At 44.9% G+C, this 18327-nt stretch overlaps 2 protein-coding genes across 2 annotated transcripts; one reads left to right on the plus strand and one right to left on the minus strand.

Annotated features, from left to right (window-relative positions):
* Positions 1–3826: 3826 nt before the first annotated feature.
* MELLADRAFT_123775 (uncharacterized protein) lies at positions 3827–4635 on the minus strand (the record flags this gene model as incomplete). Its single annotated transcript, XM_007408738.1, has 5 exons — positions 3827–3852; positions 3933–3998; positions 4119–4229; positions 4324–4386; positions 4494–4635. 5 exons carry the CDS (start codon positions 4633–4635, stop codon positions 3827–3829), a joined length of 408 nt encoding a protein of 135 aa, XP_007408800.1.
* An 8644-nt stretch (positions 4636–13279) lies between these two features.
* MELLADRAFT_85235 (uncharacterized protein) lies at positions 13280–15622 on the plus strand (the record flags this gene model as incomplete). The annotated part of the gene is made up of 4 exons (XM_007408618.1): positions 13280–13649; positions 13718–14773; positions 14823–15087; positions 15184–15622. 4 exons carry the CDS (start codon positions 13280–13282, stop codon positions 15620–15622), a joined length of 2130 nt encoding a protein of 709 aa, XP_007408680.1.
* Between the last annotated feature and the right edge of the window lie 2705 nt (positions 15623–18327).

The raw sequence follows: 18327 nt of genomic DNA on the forward strand, positions 1-18327 counted from the left end.
CGCATGCGAGCGGACCTTTTCTGCTGCTGCTGATGTATGTACCCCGTCAAGGGGTAGCATGCTTCCCAAGACAATGGAGCGCCTGGTCGGATGTCAGGCATGGTTGAAAGAAGGTATAATTCCTGATGGTCCTTTTGAAGCTGCTGCAAACGCTCTTCAAGAATACATAAAAAGATCAACCAAGAAAAAAAAATAGGCTTTTAGGATCACCTTTATGTTATCAAATTAAATCAAATATTTTACTTGAAAGTTTTGTTTACCTTTCTCTTCTCTCTATTTTTCTTTTTTGTTGTTATTTCCCTTTCTCCTACTTAGCCCGTCCCTATAGGCTTGAGCGAGTACACATAGCTTTGAAATATATTTGTTTTTTTTTTCATTTTCTACCCTTTGACCGCTCTATATAGCGGAGAGCGGAGCAATTTAGAGCGATAACATCGCTCCGCTTTTCCACAAGAATTTTTTTCTCAAAAAAAGCGATAGCGGAGCGGTGATTTTCAGCGCGGAGCCTCCGCTCCGCAGGATAGTTTGGTCTGATTTCATTGCGGAGCGGAGCTATTCCGGTGTTGCCTCCGCCATCTTTGACTCCTTTCAGGAGGCTTCTCAGAAGCGCAAAACTGGTTGGTCAAAATTTTGCTCAACCCGTAATGGGGTTTCAAGTTTGATTTTTTTTGCATATCTTTTCAAAAATTTGGGCAAGTTTTTTGTAAAAAAATCTTTGTAAAACTGATGTCTTTTTAATTCGGGACACCTAAAAAGGTATCCTGGTAAAAAACTGACACATATTTTGCAACAATGGGCAAGCTGTTGTAGCATAAAAATGCATAAAAACCTTTAACTTGAAACCCCCTAACATTTCATGGTATGACTATAATGTGCTACCTACCAAAAGGTGGTTCCTTGTGACTGTCAAACTTTCATATATGTAAGGTGCAAAACCACACAGAGATTTTATGTCAATGGGTATGTTAGGTAAGGCAAGGTCACAAGGCGGCTGGCCACCCAGGGTCTAGTCACGCCTGATAAGTCTTGATTGCTCCAAAAGAGCCAATCAATCCACCAGTTGATTAATGAAAGCTGGTCCAACAACTGAGATGTCCCATGTTGACCTTTGTAGACCCGTGTTTAGGTGGCACTGAACACAGGTGATCAATGCAAGAAGTCGCATCCCTTAAGGTTACAAGCAGTGGTCATCATTTGAGGAGCTTGTCACACTTAACAATAAATACGACCCTAACAAACATATACTTATAACATTTCAGCTTTGGAAAAGTAGCACCGTAGGCAGTGATAATGTTTGGTCCATCAATCAACCAATCTTTGCTCATTTGCAACTTCAAGTCCCTTCATTCTACTCCATTCATGCTTTCCAAAACCATTTCAAAAACTCTCCAGAATATAACTGGAATCTGAAGGTATTGAACCAGATAATAAAGGGGTTGGATTTGGATGTCTTGAAAAACTTAGAGCAGCAGAAGTTTAAAAAATTAATAAAGTCTGACTGTGCCTTGTATTTTTTTGACAACTACTTGTTGCCAGAGCACAAGGGACTTGGGTGGTAAGATGGATTTTTGGTGTGGTGGGTTTTCAAATTTAGTACAGTAAAATTCCACTGTGCAACTCACCAAAAAGTTGATTATGGCCCAACATCAAAAGCAGAGGTCTTAACCTCCTTCTTCTCTTGAAGAGATTGCTTTCTTCAGATTTCCTGGAGAAAAATCAAGACAAAAGTTTTCCTTGAGAGGAAAACATTGTCTTAAAAAATTGAACTGCTGTGCAAATGTTACAGTCATTGATGTATGTAGCTCAAGTCTCGAGCTACAGCCAATGAGAATTTATGGAAAATTGAGTTCTCAGTGGGAAGTTTGATAGGCATGAAGATGTCAGGTGAAGTGGGTAATTAGATTGAGGCAGAATGCATCTCCCCTTTTGCATATCCACTCTGTTTGCTTTCTTTGGAAATGGACACTGAGAAAACACATGAAAGAAAGAAAATTGTTCAAACTGATCTTATCCTCTCCAGTGCACATTTTTTGTTTGTTCAAAGGAGGTTATGAGTTTTTCAAGTCTTATATTTTTTGCTCAATCACCAAGCTTACCTCAAAGTGGGATGAGAATAGATATCAAGGGGATTCCTTGTTATCCTTGATGTTCAATTGCCTGGTTTGAACTTTGGATTACATACACTCATCACTGTAAACTGCAGTCAATTTTCGAAAATCTTGAAGGCATTGTTTCCCTCTCAAGGAAAACTTTTGTCTTACTTAGAGCAGGTCAAGACCTCTGCTTTTGGTATTGGGGCATAATTGACTTTCTGGTGAGTGGCATGGTGGAATCCTCCTCTAGAAAATTAGAAGCCCCACCACACCAAAAATCCATTGTATTTCCCAAGTCCCTTGTGCCTTGGCAACAACTAGTTGTCAAAAAAATCTATGAGGGACAATTGGACTTTGTTAAGTTTGAGAAGCTTGCTGACCAATAAGAGGTAGATGCCAGGTTGCTTCTTTTTTTATCCTGAGATTAGCAGCTGAGCTCAAAGTTGATTGATGGTATGGAAAGGAGGTTGCGAGAAGCAGATTAATGAAGTTCATCTTGAAGTTGCTCTGAGTCTGATCCAATAAAACATGAAATTGACAAAAAAACTCAAGCTTCAATTCTTCTTTTCTATCATTCATCTCTTTCTCACTAAAGCAAAGAAATTTCACCCTTGTGATTGAAGTATTTCTCATCAAGCTGACATTGATCATTTGGCTGAGTAAAGATTGAAACAATTAACATTTTCAAATTTGATCATGGTCAGATTCTTGTCAGATGAAGGATTTGCAATGTCTTTAGGATGAAATTAATTGCATCTCAATTCAGATTGTAAATAGTGACCATGTAAGAAGTTCAATGATATATTTATCCATCAGAGTTGAGAAATGGTAGACGCAATTGATATCTTTGGTATGACATTGTTACACTTTACAAATGAACTATGGAGTGACTATGGAGTGCTACCAGTCTCCACCACACTGTGCAGAAAGCCACTATTTTCTGTAGCTTTTTGGTGTTCTCAGAGCATGTCTCAGAGCACGTGATTCTCAGGACAAGTTCGATACTGTCACGCTGCCGCTCTGTTGGGCCTTTCAAAGAACCTCCATGTCAAACTGCAATTTTGAATCCACTGCTTGCTCATCAAGGAAGCTCGATTATTTCTTGAACCTTGTTCAATGTGGAAGTACTTCTCTATCCATGTGTTTTTGGTGGCACTTCTTGATTTTTTGATCCTCAAGGTCAAAAGCATTATGCAAAGATCAGAGCTGGGTGAAATCAAAGAATTTGCTGTCCAAAAAGCCCGCACGCAGATCTGAGCTATGTGATGCCCTGGCCCCTTGGAGGCGATTTATCAATGCAATTAACAAACCATTGAAAGTTGGAAAAGTGAACGATTTGTGGTATTTGAACTATAAGTGCATGGTCGGTCATTCTAATTTCTGACTGTCTACAGAGGATTTTGTGGTCAAGAGAACTCAATTGGCAAGACTCAGAGTCAAGATAAGTATGATGCTGACGATAATAATGGATCAAAGGAAACCGAGATAAAGAAAACTCGTGTATCTATTGTTTGGGATGGGGTTTCTTGATTAAACAATCCTCTCTGTTTCATCAAGTTGATCTGATATAGCGTTTATTTAATGTTCAACAATTTCTCTAGTTTCACAAGCTTCAGGATACCAGCGTTTGAAAACCCTACAGATCCAATTACTCTTCGTAAGTTAAGAGATTCTTTTCGATACTTTAACATGCTAGATATTCGAGGAGTCAGATTCTCTTGTTCTTTGATGATCTAGCCTGATGCGCAAGCGGAGCAGTCTGAAATGCAATGAGATTCGTTCTTTAGTCAAGTTTTCTTTGAATACATGCATAGTAGGTAAAAAACAATCTTTACTAACCTATGAGATTAACAACATTCTCATCATAAGGACATGTATAATGAGCGTTTCCAAGATTAGTACAACCTGGTGAACATTTCAGATTTGTAAAAGAAAAAATGAAGAAGATGTTCAATGACGAGGAAAGATTTTTTAGTTTTTGACCAAGTATGGGATCATACAACACAAGATTCAGAAAATACTAACTGAAAGTTTTAGCTTGCATGTTATATGTATATTGACCACATTTTTGTTTAGTTCGAGTTTTATCAGTTACTCCGTTATGAACACAACCAGTCATTTGAGCATATGCAAAACCTAAAGATGTGATAGATTTGAGTGAATCAGTTGTACTGTGGAAATTTGAGCATTAAAAAGTTGATCATGATTGAATGTTGTGAAACACGCTTACCGGTATTGCCCTCGCACGTTCCTGGATCACAATCATAAGGTCTTTTATCAAGACCTGTGCAGGCTTTGGTAATATGAGAGATTCCAGTGGTTTGCGAGTAAGCCAATGTAGATCCAGATCATGTTGAAGTCATAAAGTCAATGAAAAACCCTAAGAATTATTATACTTACCTATATCCTTCTTACGTGAGGTTAATTGGTACTGTAAGCAGGTAGGAGTGTAAACGTTGGTATCTTGTGCGGCCAACACTCTGGAATCATGCATCCATAAAGATAGTAATAAAAATGAGATCTTAAGGAGCATTTTGATCATTTTCGAAGAATTCTAATGTGTAATCTGATGAATGATCAGAGAATAAAGAGATGTCAAAAGGATTGAAAACAAGGGGAATCGAAGAGGAGGGTAACCGATAAGATCTCAGTTCTTATAGAAATGTTTTCTTTGAATAAAACCAGCAGGGACTCAACAGATCCACATTTTGAGCGTTGGCATTGGTGCCAGTGGCAGTACACCGTGTCGCAACTTGGAAGGCCTGTGCAAGTGCAAGAAGAACAATTGAAATACAGTTGTCTCTCGGAACAAAGTCGCCCGAAAAAAATCAAAATCCTACTGAATCATGTGCAACGGTTCTACAAGTGTTTGTGGAAGGGGGCGAACACGCGAGGGGCTTTGTATGATTGTGTAGTTCAACTTGTTCCTTCTTGATCAAACTGGAAGGATATGTTTTGGCGAACAGAAGACTTGTTTAGTTTTCAAAATTCTCCAAAGAATTGGAGCCTGCGCGAAGCGCGGGAAAATCCGCGCAGATGTGGAAAGTGCGGAATTCGTACAGAGCTATACTTTTTTTTTTTTTTTTTTTTTTTAAGTGCATAGGGCTGTATTGCATAAACACTATCTAAACAAGTTACAATATGTGGAGACTTATACCTTGGAGAGACGGCTTACAGTCAAAGCAGGAATTTAGATGTCTTTGAGTCATTGGGAGAATCTTTTTTTTTTTTGGGGGGTTTTTTTTTTTTTTTGAAACACCTTTATGTAAGCAAGTCCCTACTGGGTTCTCGGTGGATTTGGATTTCACACCTCTATGCAGACACGTCCCAATTTGGGTTCTCGGTGGGTTGTGTAAGTGAACTAATTATGTGATTGGAGAGTGTGGGTTATTATCCTCTTTACTCTGTAATTATTATTATTCTTTTTTTTTTTTTTACACCTTTATGTGAGCACGTCCCTATCGGGTTCTTGGTGGAAAAGGGAATTTTCACACCTATATGCAAACACGTCCCTACTGGGTTCTCGGTGAAGAACAGATCCTTTAATTTGGTCCCTTATCTCTAAGACATCCTCATTCCGCCTTGTCGCCGTTCTCCTTGGTTTTGCTCCTGTAAGAAAGAATGAACATGAACAAATCTTTTAGTATCTAGGATATAATTTGCTAAAAAAGGGAAAGCTGATGGTGTATCAAGTAATTTTTTAGAATTGTTCCAGTCGACTTTAACCTTCTCCTTCCTAAGTTTGGTCCTGAGAACTTTTCGAGCTTTTGAGTATCTGCTGCAAAATAATAGGTAATGTTGGGTGTTCTCTATCTTCCCACATTTAGAGCACAGGGGGGAAGGGGTTAGTTTTCTTTCAAACAAGTGATCATTCAGCGGGCTGAAACCTGCTCTTAATTGAAATATTGCTGCCGTTGAACCCTTTTCCAGTTCTTCTAAGCCTTTCGTTACCTGTTTTGAGTTTGTTTGTAGTTTTTTGTTGCCTGGTTTGAAAGGAAACAATTTAACATTAGTGATTTCTTTGGTCCGTCTACGTAAGCTGCCTAGACTGGTTTTTAAAATCATTGTTTCAGCTTGACTTTCGGCTGTGTCACCCGCTAGTTGATCCGCTAATTCGTTAAGCTCAACCCCCTCGTGACCTGGTGTCCAGTAGAAGTGGATGTTGGTGTTTTCGGGGAGGCGTTTAAGTTGGATGCGTATTTGGATCAGTAGGTGTTGACCTGACGTAGTCGTAGGGATGCCATGAGCGAGGTGTAAGGCCCCTTGGTTATCACTGAAAAAGGCTACGTTTTTTGGTTGGGGTCTTTGCCGTCGAAAGATCTCGTTTGCCAGTTCGGCACCTAGTAGTAGGCCTAGCAGCTCCATCTCGTGGTTGGAGAAATTTTCTTCGTGGGTTACTGCCTGTGCTCTGCTGAAAGTTTTTGAAACTGCCGCTGCACCACCTCCCTCGCTCCTGACTGAGCCGTCCGTGAAGATAACCAGGGCTTCGTTTTCCGTTTCTTCAGTCCTGATCTGGTCTGGAATTCGCTTTGTAGCTTCTTCTTTCGACAATCCAAAATTGAGCAATTCCCCTAAGTCGTTGGACCAAGGAGCTATCGGGTGGGGGTATATGACTTCGATGTCTTCTCTTATTAATGTGTCCAAGTCCTCCTTCCTTACTACGCCTTGTAACGGGCCTTTGTTCGTTTTTGGGACTGACTGTCGTTCGTGCTCTATGAAAAATGTGGTGGGGTGGGTTTCTGGTGCCAAGCATCTCTTTAGTAGGAAGTTGTGGTGGCGTCGTGTTGCAATCCAGGTAAAGGGGGCCATGTACATGTCGTGCATCATCAGTTCGTTGGAAGATCCTTTGAAAGCTCCAAGTGCGATTCTGTTTGCTGCGTTTTGGATCGTAGTGAAGAGTTTTGAGACTTTCTTTGCTGTTTTTTGTGAGCCTACTAGCGTCTGTTAGGCTAGTAGAGTCAATAAAAAGGTTGTAGAAAGTCGTGTAGATCAAGATCTACAAGTGTGAACGGGTATAGACGTGGGCGTAAGAGCTTTACTTGCAATAAACAAGTAAAGACTGCAGTTAGTTGACCTTTAAACAAAGGCTTTAGCCCAGGGATTTTGGGTTAATTATTGTCTTTACAATAATTAAAAAGAAGAGCAACTGACGCGCAGTTCTCAATCCTAATTTGATCCTCTTCTATTCTAAGAAAGGTCAAAGAAGGTGGTGTTAAGGTCTATTATAACACCGGGAACTTTACACTCTGACTGATAGAGATTTCCCCGTAGATTTAGAGTTTCTTATATCAGATGAATCCCAAATCTGATATGAGCAATACTCAAGGACTACTTCCTTACAAGTAATTCCACCAAATGGATATTACCAGAAATACTGATTATGGAGTCTAATCAGAAACAAAGTTGAATGAGCACTCAGAATAAGCAACAAGACACAAGGTTTGAGTTTCAAGGTTCGTAGAATCAGGCCTTTAAAGTTTGGTTATTGAAACGCAAAGTTTAAAGGTTCTAGGAAGATGAATAAAAGCAAAGTTGTGTAGTTGTTGAATAATAATGTGATGATTTTCTCTTCTCAATTTGGTTGGATTTCCAGGGTTTATATAGTCTGAACCTTGGAAATCTTTGGACTACAAGTGCGCACAAATTGTGGTTCTATGGTTAGGTTAATTACAGTAAGACAGTTACTATTGTATTATAAGTATATTTCGCTTGTTACATATGTGTTACAGCTGTGAAATATATGTAGCTTTGGTTTGCATCAAAGTTATGTATGTTCACACCCTTTGATTTGAGTTCTGCACATGTTACATATGCTAAATCATATGTAACTTGACTCTTGAAACTGAGCCTTGAGTTGTAATTGTTATTTTTAAGGTTTTTATTATAATATGTCGCCCATTGGTACTCTGGTTTAGTACTCAGGGCTGACATTTTTTGTGTGAACCACGCTATGCTCCCATATAAAATTCTAGGGATCAAGGTGGCTGAGATGAGCCTCTTAATTTCTTTCATAGCGAGTCCAGAATAGCACTTGTTCAGTCTTCTGAACTGTTGAAGTGTGAATTCCGCCGCTTTTCTGCTATGTTGAATATGGCTGTTAAATAGAAGTTTTGTGTCGAGCCATAGACCAAGCCATTTAACTTCTTGTTTTGGATGCAAGATAATGTCGCCAAAGAGAAAAGGGGGAAATGTCAGGTTGTGTTTGGTTGTAAGATGCAACAATTGAGCTTTCTTTTTATCGAAGATAGCCCCGTGTCGTTTGGCCCATACAAGTGAGCGATCTGCATGTAGTTTGAGGTTATTTAAGTTTTCCGTGAACGTATCCGACGCTACTACATGGACAATATCGTCTATGAAACCTAATGACAGCATTTTGTTGTGAGGGTTAGGAGGTTCTTTACCTAAGATGCCTGAGTTGTAAATGATATAAAGAACAACCGATAGGGGGGAGCCTTGGGGGAGGCCGTTTTCAATCTTGAAGTCTTCTGATATGAAGTCTTGTAGTCTAAGATTCGTAGACCTTTTGGTGAGAAAGCCTTGAATCAGGTGAGAAAGGTAGGAGGGGCAGTGGTGTTGGCGGAGGATGTGCAATAGTCTTTCACGGTGAACTGATGGATATGCGGATTTAACATCGAGGAATAGAGCTGTGACTACTCGGTTTTTGCGCCATTGTTCTTTTATCCACGACGTCAGGATAAATAAGGCATCCTCTGTACTATGTTGGCGTCTACCACCCATGTGACACGGTGAGATAACTTGGAAGTTTTCAGCCCAATAGGTAACTCTGCTGGTAATGATTTTCTCCAGTATTTTACCTAAGCAGCTAAGGAGTGCTATTGGCCGGTAAGAGTTCGGTTCCGAGTAACTGTCCTTCCCTGCCTTTCGGATGATAATTGTTATTGCTGATTGCCACGAATTTGGGAAGTATCCATGTTTGAAGCAGGCGTTAAACAGGTTACAGAGTTCGTCTTCTATTGCTGGGAGGGCTAATCTGATCAATTCATTAGATAATTCATCGCCTCCCTTGGCTTTCTTGCTGGGCGTTTTGGCTACGATTCGTCTCAGTTTGTCTATTTCTAGTGGAGGGTAAGGGTGTAGAGGAGTATTGGTGCTGTCGACGTTATGTTGGGTTTGAGGAATATCCGAAAGATCCGCCTCGATGTGGGCCACCGAGGTGCCGTAGAATAGGAGTTCTGCCTGAGTGTTTTTATCGGTAGTGACCGATCCGTCCGTTTGAAGGAGTGGCGCTACTTCGCCTGATAACGCAGTTTTGGTGTAACGATAGGCTTTGAAAGTCGTGTTGCCCGAGCATGAAGCTAAGAACTTCTTCCAATGCGTTGCTTTTGATATCCGTACTTGGTCTTTGAAGAAGTTTTGCCAGTCTTGGTAACATTGATATGCTTCGGGGAGGTTGGAACGGATCATCCAGCGTCTGGCACGGTTGCGGTTCTTCACAATCGGATCAAGTCGTTCCTTATCCCACCAGGCTTTGTACTTTCTCAGGTTGGTCTTGACTTTTTTCCCCTGTTCATTGGCCGCTTCAAGAACGATTTTGGAAAGGGTTGTTGTGCCTGAGTCTATGTCCTCTACCGTCGAGTACACTGGTGGGAGTAAGGGGATTTTTTGTTGGATACTATTATGGAGCAAATTTGTGTCTATGTCAGTTAGCTTCAAAGAGATATGTTCTGATGGCGGGGGAGTAAGGAGAAGGTTAAGGAAAATAGCTACGGGTAAGTGATCCGATGCTAATCCATCTTTTCACCGTGAGGTTCCAGCTGATCCAGATTTGGTCGATGGCTGTGGGTGAGGTGCCTGCTGAGAATCTGGTGGGTGTACCTCTGGGGGATGCGAGTTTCAAGCCTATGGATCCACAAAGTTGAAGGAATTTCTTAGCTTGCGTGTCAGTTCTCTTGTATTCCGGGGGGTTCCAGTAGGTATGATGTAGGTTGGAGTCCGTTGTGATGATGGATGCGTGGTTGCGATTGTAGTGACGGCGGAGCCACCTTTCTAAGGTAGTTAGACCCCTGCTTGAGTTGGGAGGGTTGTACCAGGAGATTATTCGAAGGTGTGGTTTGTGAGATTCGGGGGGTTTGATATCGACGGCTAGGATAATATCAGACATACTTGGGAGAATAGAGATTTGTGAGGATTGGAATAATTTTGAGATATAAATGACTACTCTGGGGCGGTCCTCCCAGGAATTTGCCCGGTAGTCGTATGCCGAAATGAGGTGCCATGCTTCATGTGCCGGGAAGGAGAGGTTAAGCGTATTAAACCACGGTTCTTGAAGAGAAAGGACTGTGTATTGCGTTTGAGTGAGCGCTTCTAGTGTGATGTGTTGGGATTTGTTGCAGTTGAGATGAAGAATTGAAAAGTTATTTAAGAGTGAGGGTAGTTCAGATGAAACGTTTTCTTGAGAGAAATCAACTTCAGTTAGAGGTGCTGGATTTGGGATTTCTACTGGTCTATTATAATTCATCTTCAATTATGATAGGAGTAGTAATTCTAAACTGTGTGTTTCTTAGTGGGCAGGTAAGGCTTTTGGGGGAGTGGGCGTATTTTGGAAGAAATCTGTCAACATTAGTGTTAGTTCTTTGTGCATCAAAACTTACGCATCTGGCACCGTTCTGGTTGACATCGTTATTTGCACAGTCTTTTGTATTGTGGGAATCACCACATTTGACGCAGTGAGCGGTGAATTTGCATGAGGATTGGGTATGATTTAAATCTAGACAATTGAAGCACATGGTAGGTCCTTGTACATACAGTTTACTTTTGAGTCGATTACCATCAAAGCATAGGCCACCTTTTTCAATCTTTTGCGCAAGTATTTTGTCTACTAAGTTTGACCACTATCGTTCCGTGTTTCTTCCCCGTGTCTGCTGGGTTTTTGATCCAACGAGCTGAATGCAGGGAGTTACGGGGTATATCGTTCTGTTCGCTAAGTTTGTTGAGGAAGCTAGGATCGTGGACTTCGAATTCAGCTGGGACATACTTAAAGAGGATCGGGTAGCGAGTTTGCGTGGTTTCGAATTCCTTATGGGCAAGTTTCGTCCATTTGTGTTTGTTTTCTAAGAGCCATTGTTTCATTAATTGATTGGCTACTGTCATCATGACGTCGCCGGATTTCATTAGAGCTGCTGTTTTGATCCTGACTGGCGTATCGTGAACTTTGGCGTCAATGGATTCAAGTGCGGAGTTGATTTTTTGAACTATGGCCAGGTTGGAGAAATCTTTGAATGGTTCACTTCCTTGAGCCTTATGAATTATCAAGGTTGCCACTTTGAATTCGTTAATTTCAGAGTTTTTAGGGGGGAGTTTTGGCGCCTGATTCGTTTTCGTCGTCGCCTTTGGGTAAGGGTTCGTCCAAACATTGGTTCGAGTTTGTTGAGGTTGGGTTGGCTGGGTAGTGGACAGTTGAGAGGACGATCGTTTGGCTTTAAGCTGGCGGATCTCTTCTTGTAGTACCTTGATCGTATTGTTGAGCTCTTTAATTGTGCTTTCAAATCCTGCCATCATTTTGATCATGATTTGAATTAAGCCTTCGTTTGAATCCGAGTTTAGGGTGGTAGTCATAGATGGGGAACTTAGTTCGCTCATCATGGAATCCACATTGTTCGATCGAATTCTGATCGGGTTTTTGGAGGGGGGGTTGGGTCCGCCGTCGCCGGTATCCGGCGGCCTTTTTGGGGGCATGGTTGGGGATTGATCGATTGGTTTTGTTTGATGAAGTCTATGGATGTCTTTTGAGTGGTGATGTTTTCACAGAGCTATACAGTCAGCTCTCGAAGAGCACCATCCAGATTGGGAAGTAGGCCCGGGGCCGTGTCGGACATGTTTCATCCTACGACCTTTTGTTACACACATCATAATAAAGAAATTTAAAATCATAGGAAACGAGGAGTAACAAACCCTATCTATCCTATTGCTATCAATGCTTTTGAAATAAGAACGTTTGTTTCGATTCTTGATGAATGTCGTTATTAACATTCATCTCGATTCTTAACGCCCGTGATGCGAACATCACCACATTGCTCACCGTTCAAGACATGGTGAAGTTCCTCTGCGTCGCCGCTGATGTGGTAGTGCTTTCATAAAACTCGCTACAGCTCACTACATTCCGAAGGCCTATGTATACGCCTTACTGCGAGTGTTCTATGTACTGACAACTTGTAGTGATTGATTTCCAAACAGCAGATTAGATGTCCGGAACAAAATAGTAATTGCTTTGGTCAATATAAGCCACATTGTTATTTCAAAAGGAAAAAATCATATTGATGAGATCGATGGGTTGATGCTATAGTACAAATGAGAAATTTCCAAGTCGAAGTGCCTCAAAAAACATTTTCCTGTAACGATTATAAGTGTTTAGTTGCCCACAATATGATCTCGATCTGAACCACAGATTCCTCGTCAGATTGTATATCTGAGAGTGCTTTTAAGCGTTGGCCATGATCTGAGCAGCTGGTAATTTGTGCTGACAGGTTGTTCTTCTTTTTTGAGAAGCGCATGTTGTTGTTTTTTGGTTAATGATATGGGGTGCTAGAAATATCCGCATTGGTCATAGCTTCCAGGAACCTTTCCGCTTCTGGACGTTTGACTGTTATGATCACACAAAATGGCTTTGTACAGGATGGGGGGAGTCAGAGAAGCTAACAGAAGATTGGGCAAGAAGAGGAAAGTTCGTGATTGGTGTTCTACTAATCTAGTGGGATATGTCACGGAGGGTTTCACGAGGGGCTCAGTCCAATACGCCAACCCTAGAAGGATAAGTTACTAATCCTAATACCTCCTTCCCAACCACAGGTTGATCATGCTTAGGGTTAGTAGCGCAGAAGCCTCCTGCTCTCCAAGCCCACGATACCGGATCAGAAGACGGTCTCGCTCCCTTCGCAGGCTTCCGTCTCATCCTTTGACAGGCAGCGTATCACTCAGATTTACCTACCAAGACAAATCCTCCCACCCTGTTCCTTAGCTCTCTGGGTGTAGTCACACGAAATACGTTGTCAGCACACTGTACAAGCAGCCGGATCATCATAGTTTCAGATAGAGTTTCCCTTTATTTCGTTTCCCGCTCTATTTCCGCAACCTGCATTGGCAGTACAGAAATACATGCACGCCTAAGTTAATTTTCAGGTTCTTCCAGAGTATCTGCATGGACTTTTGAAGAATTTTGAACCAAGACGATGCAGCCGAAGATCAGCCGCAAGATGCAAACGTCACTCAACGACGATTGGCCGAAGTGCTACGGGCATACAACCACGCAGGCGGAGCCAATTATATCGGCATCTGGGAGCTCCGGAACAGATTTGCAACCGTTGTTCCGTACACTGACCCCTATTTCATACCGAGGTTTTCAGAATTCGCCCTCTCAGCCCGTGAGCTGGACCAGCAGAACGGGAGGCCTTCCTTCCAACTCGGCGGATTCATTCCTGATCCCGCACTTACAGTCGAGCAGACGCCACCGGTCGTGTTACACCCAGACGCCTTCAGGAACTTCAGGCCTCAACAACCCCCGCAACCACAACAGCCCCAACCGCCCCAGCACAGGGACCAGTCACCACCAGGGCAACAACGAGACCGCGCATACCGGCCACGCCTCCCGCCCATCGACCAACTCTAAGAGCCAGCCGGACAGAGAGCGTTCGGGGCTACGGGCCTTGCAGCTCTTAATGCGAGAAGGCAGGTACAACAAGCGGAACATCATTCTAACCCTGCCCCAGACCCACTCGGACTCGACGCCGACGAGCTGCCAAACCCGCCCAAACGGAACGCTGACGATGCTTCCAAGAAGAAACGAAGGAAGAAGCGCAGCAGACAATCGTCAAGATACAAGCGACGAAGCAAGAAGAGCGATTCCTCATCCTCTAGTTCAAGCGATTCATCCTCGTCTTCGTCTGACAGCTCAAGCGACGCAGATGAAGTGGCAGAAAAGTTTCCTTTCACAGAAGGTAAGAACCGGATCGCCGGACCGTTACCTACCGCCGCCCAGCAAATTGTCGACGGCGTGGCCAGGTACAAGAAAGCAGGCTGGACCGTGTCAGTCGACCGTTTCAACCTCGAACCCGGGAGGCCACTCGGTTTCCCTTTCTCCCTGGTACCAGCACTCCTTCGAGGCCATTACATCTGCCCAACCAAGGTACTCTGGCCGGACGAATACAACGCCAAGAAGTCGCCCAAACCCACAGACACCTTCACCACCATCCGCCATTTCTTCACCGCCAAACGGGACTGGAGGAAAGTCATTGCACTTATTGGCAAAGCAATTGTCTTTGCTTTCCCGTGCGCTGAAGACAACATGCGCGATTACCTCGAACACATCTACGATATGCTCGCCCTATTTGCAGAAGAGCACGGGGACTGGTCAAAGATCGTCGATTACGACGCACGACTACGCATTGCCTTCGCCACCAGACCAGCACTATCCTTCGGCGACTTCGACAGCCCAGTCCTCCTCGCAGTCAGGCAGATCGCCACAGCCTCGGGAGCCGCACACCAACGTGCCACTCCCCTCCCCCAGAACACCTCCTATCTACCCCCCAATCCGCCGTTGCATCAACGCAACCCCCTCTCAGGTGCACCAAGCACGAGACCCCATAGGGATTCTACCCACGCGTCAAAGCGGAAAGCTACCACGGCTCCTACGCCAAGGCCTCTATGGCACGGCAATATTAAGCCGAGTAAGCACAAGCTCCATAGGAATCAACCTATTCACTTTCGCTCCCTAAGAGCACAGAACTGACAAGCCCCGACGCTTCTCTCCCTTTCATCACTCCAAGTTCCTAAAGACGCCCCACCAAATCTACAGATATGCGGGAATTGGAATGTTGGGCTATGCAGCAACCCCTGCCGAAACGGGCGCATCCACAACGTGTGTGATGTCGTCGGATGCAACGCATCCCACACCAGGAAGCAGCACTACGGCTCGTCCTAAAGCCTGCGTCGAACCTGTAAAGCAGTACGTGCTCAAAGAGGTCAACAAAAGCCTGACAAAGTGAGTCGACAGACAGCATGTAACGGCGAAGAGCTGCCCAATCACTAGAGCGAAGACTTGTCCCCTAACAGTCGATGTCTCTTTCTCCATATCAAGCCAAGAAGCGGCAAACAATGCAGTGCGTAAGTTCAGGCGCGGTCTAGAGTGGGATTGGTCTTCCACAGCAGGCTTCTCAAACGCGCTAGATTCGAGCCTCCACGCCTTACCCCTACCTAAACCACCCGACATCAAGGCTGATCCGTGTGCCGAGTACGCCATCAAACAATACCCAGACGTCTTCAAGATAGTTTGCCCGGTGGACGTACCCCTATTCTCCCACCTCCTGAAAGACCACCCAAACCGACCTTTCGTGGACTCCGTTCTACACGGACTATCTTACGGTTTCTGGCCATTCGCCAGCTTACCGTCGCCAGAGGTAGTCAACCATCCCAACCACAGGATCTGCAGTGAACATCCCCAAGCTCTCGAGAAGTCTAGAGACAAAGAACTCGGAGGACACCGTCGCCTCCTTTCTACCACCTTCTACCAGGGATGAAAGTCTCGCCGCTTCTCATTGTCGAAAAACCCGGCACATCAAAAGTGCGAGTTTGCACAGACATGAGCTACGGGGCCCCATCACTTAACGACCTGATCGACAAGGAGTGCGCAAGAGTACACTACGATTTGCTTGTTTCCTTTGCACCCTACATGACTCAAATCAAGCCAGGCAATGGTTACTTACTGCTGTGGAAAAGCGACGTAGCCAGAGCATATCGCGACCTGCCGATGGCGTTGCAGTGGCAAGTGCTTCAGATTGTAAGAATAGGCAATCTGTACTATGCTGACCGTTGTTCGAACTTCGGATCTGCGGCATCTCCAAAGATCTGGTGCTCCGTGTTCTCACTAGTTCTATGGATCGCAGTGCACAAACTCGGCGTTCAATGAATCAACAACCTGATGGACGACACATGGGGCATAGCACATTCCGCCTCCCTCACTCATTACAAAGGTCACGAAGTGCCACTAGACCAAGCCCTGCTCCTACTCCTCTTCGACACCATCAACATGCCCTGGGAGTGGAAGAAACAGCTCTTCGGACCTCAGCTAGAGATCATCGGACATCACATCGACGCGGGAGCTCTATCCTTCGCACTTTCTCCCGAGAAGAAGGCTAGCCTCGTCGAAGCGCTGATCTCGTTCACAAAGTCACCGAGCCACCGCCTCCGCGAATGGCAGTGACTACTCGGCTGGGCCTCGTGGGGTCTCAACTCCTTTCCCTATGGACGGCACGCCCTGCAATCAGCGTGGGACAAGCTAATCAACAAGTTGTCAAAATTCGCCCATATACACGTCAACGGAGAGGTCCAAGACGACCTACGATGGTTAGCAAGAAGCATAAACAATTCACCAGGACAGCGGTTCCTAGACGCGTCCATCTGGCCCATTTCCCAAGCTGACGCAATCCTAGTGACGGACGCTTGCCCCACGGGCCTAGGCATCTGGATACCAAACTCTCACGAGGGGTTCTTCCACGTCATGCCTCCACCTTCCAGAGACATTTATTGGATGGAACTACGCGCTGTAGTACTCGCCATTGCCCTCGCGATCACAAGGGGTGCAAAGAAGATCCTGGTATGCTCAGATTCCATGATAGTGTGCGACCTCTTCCAGTCCCACAACCCGATTCCACTGGTCAGGCCGCTCTTCCGTTCGATAGTACGTAAACTCGTAGCCGCCAAAGCCGACGTCAAAGTGGCACACTTGCCAGGAGTACGCAACGTATACGCTGACGCGCTATCACGGAACAAACTGACCAACGTGCTGGCTCTAGCACCCAACGCAATACTCTCTCCTATCCCCCATCACGACGACTTCCCGGACGGTGGTCACCGTTGTTAACATGGACGAACAACAAACCAACAGGCGTCAATTCCTCGCTCTTATAGCAGAAGCAGACGCCGCCCAGAGCCTAGCCCAAACCACAAAGGCCTCATACCAATCAGGTCTATCTTCCTTCCTAAAATTCTGCATTTGAGAAAAAATACCACCAGTACCTTCAGTCGACAACATCTACTCCTATATCTCAGACGTGTGCAGAACAACTTTGGCGCGCACCAACAAACCCCTAGCCCCCACTTCGATTCAAGGTTACCTCACCGCCATAGCGGCAGCATACGAGCACATATACCCACAAGTTCGCCTAGCGACCAACTCCCCGAGAGTTTGTAAGGTCCTACGAGGCGTGAAGATACAGTTCTCCACACCAATCACCCGGAAGGAACCGCTAACAATTCCAGATCTCATCCAAGTATCCCAATCCTCTTTCCTGTCATACGACGACCTCCTATTCACAGCTATGTTGCTAGTCGGTTTCCACGGGCTCCACCGTCTGGGGGAGCTGACAACCCCTGACACCATCTCGTACAGAAGCCCGAGAAAGCTAATCCTCCGGTCATTGTTTAAGTTCTCTCGCTGCGGCAACTTTGGGAGATACACCTTACCCCACTCCAAGACCGATCCCTACTTCCAAGGCACCACTGTCATCGTAGCGAGCTGTGACATCCCCGGAGCTTCCCCCATCACCTCCATATCTCGCTACCTGCTTCTCAGGGACGCACGTTTCACAGACGACACCCCGCTGTTCCTGACGGTGGCAGGAGCGCCTCCAACACGTTCATGGTTTCTCAACAAGTTCCGGCTCTATTTTGACGCATCGAAGTCAGGCCACTCGATGCGATCGGGAGGCGCCACCGCCTTTGCACAAGCAGGGCTGCCACTGGATCACATTCAGGACCTGGGAAGATGGTCGTCGGAGGCCTTCAAGACCTACGTACGTGGACACCCGATCATGCGCCTGGCAGTCACGAGAGCCCACCCTCTGTCAATAGATGGTCACGTGGGGGCGCAGGTTATCTTTGACTAGTCTCGGTAAGTTCTTTGCAAACGCACCAGTCGCGGACTCTTTTTCTCTCTACGTCGAGTCACCCTCTTCACTACCCCTTCACCACTCTCAGCACTTACCCAAAGGGTTCCTCAGCCTAGGCGGGAGGTGAAGGGGCGACCCGTATGAAAAATGTTCCATGTGCCCCGGCCTACGGCCAGGGCGGTTCCCGCGTAGCTACACCAAAGAGTAGCCATAGCTAAACAGGGTCAGACCCCTAAGAAACCCAAGTGACACATCCCTCGTGATTGGTGTTCTACTAATCTAGTGGGATATGTCACGGAGGGTTTCACGAGGGGCTCAGTCCAATACGCCAACCC

The sequence above is a fragment of the Melampsora larici-populina genome (genome assembly GCF_000204055.1).
Source record: "Melampsora larici-populina 98AG31 unplaced genomic scaffold MELLAscaffold_13, whole genome shotgun sequence".
Classification (NCBI taxonomy): domain Eukaryota; kingdom Fungi; phylum Basidiomycota; class Pucciniomycetes; order Pucciniales; family Melampsoraceae; genus Melampsora; species Melampsora laricis-populina.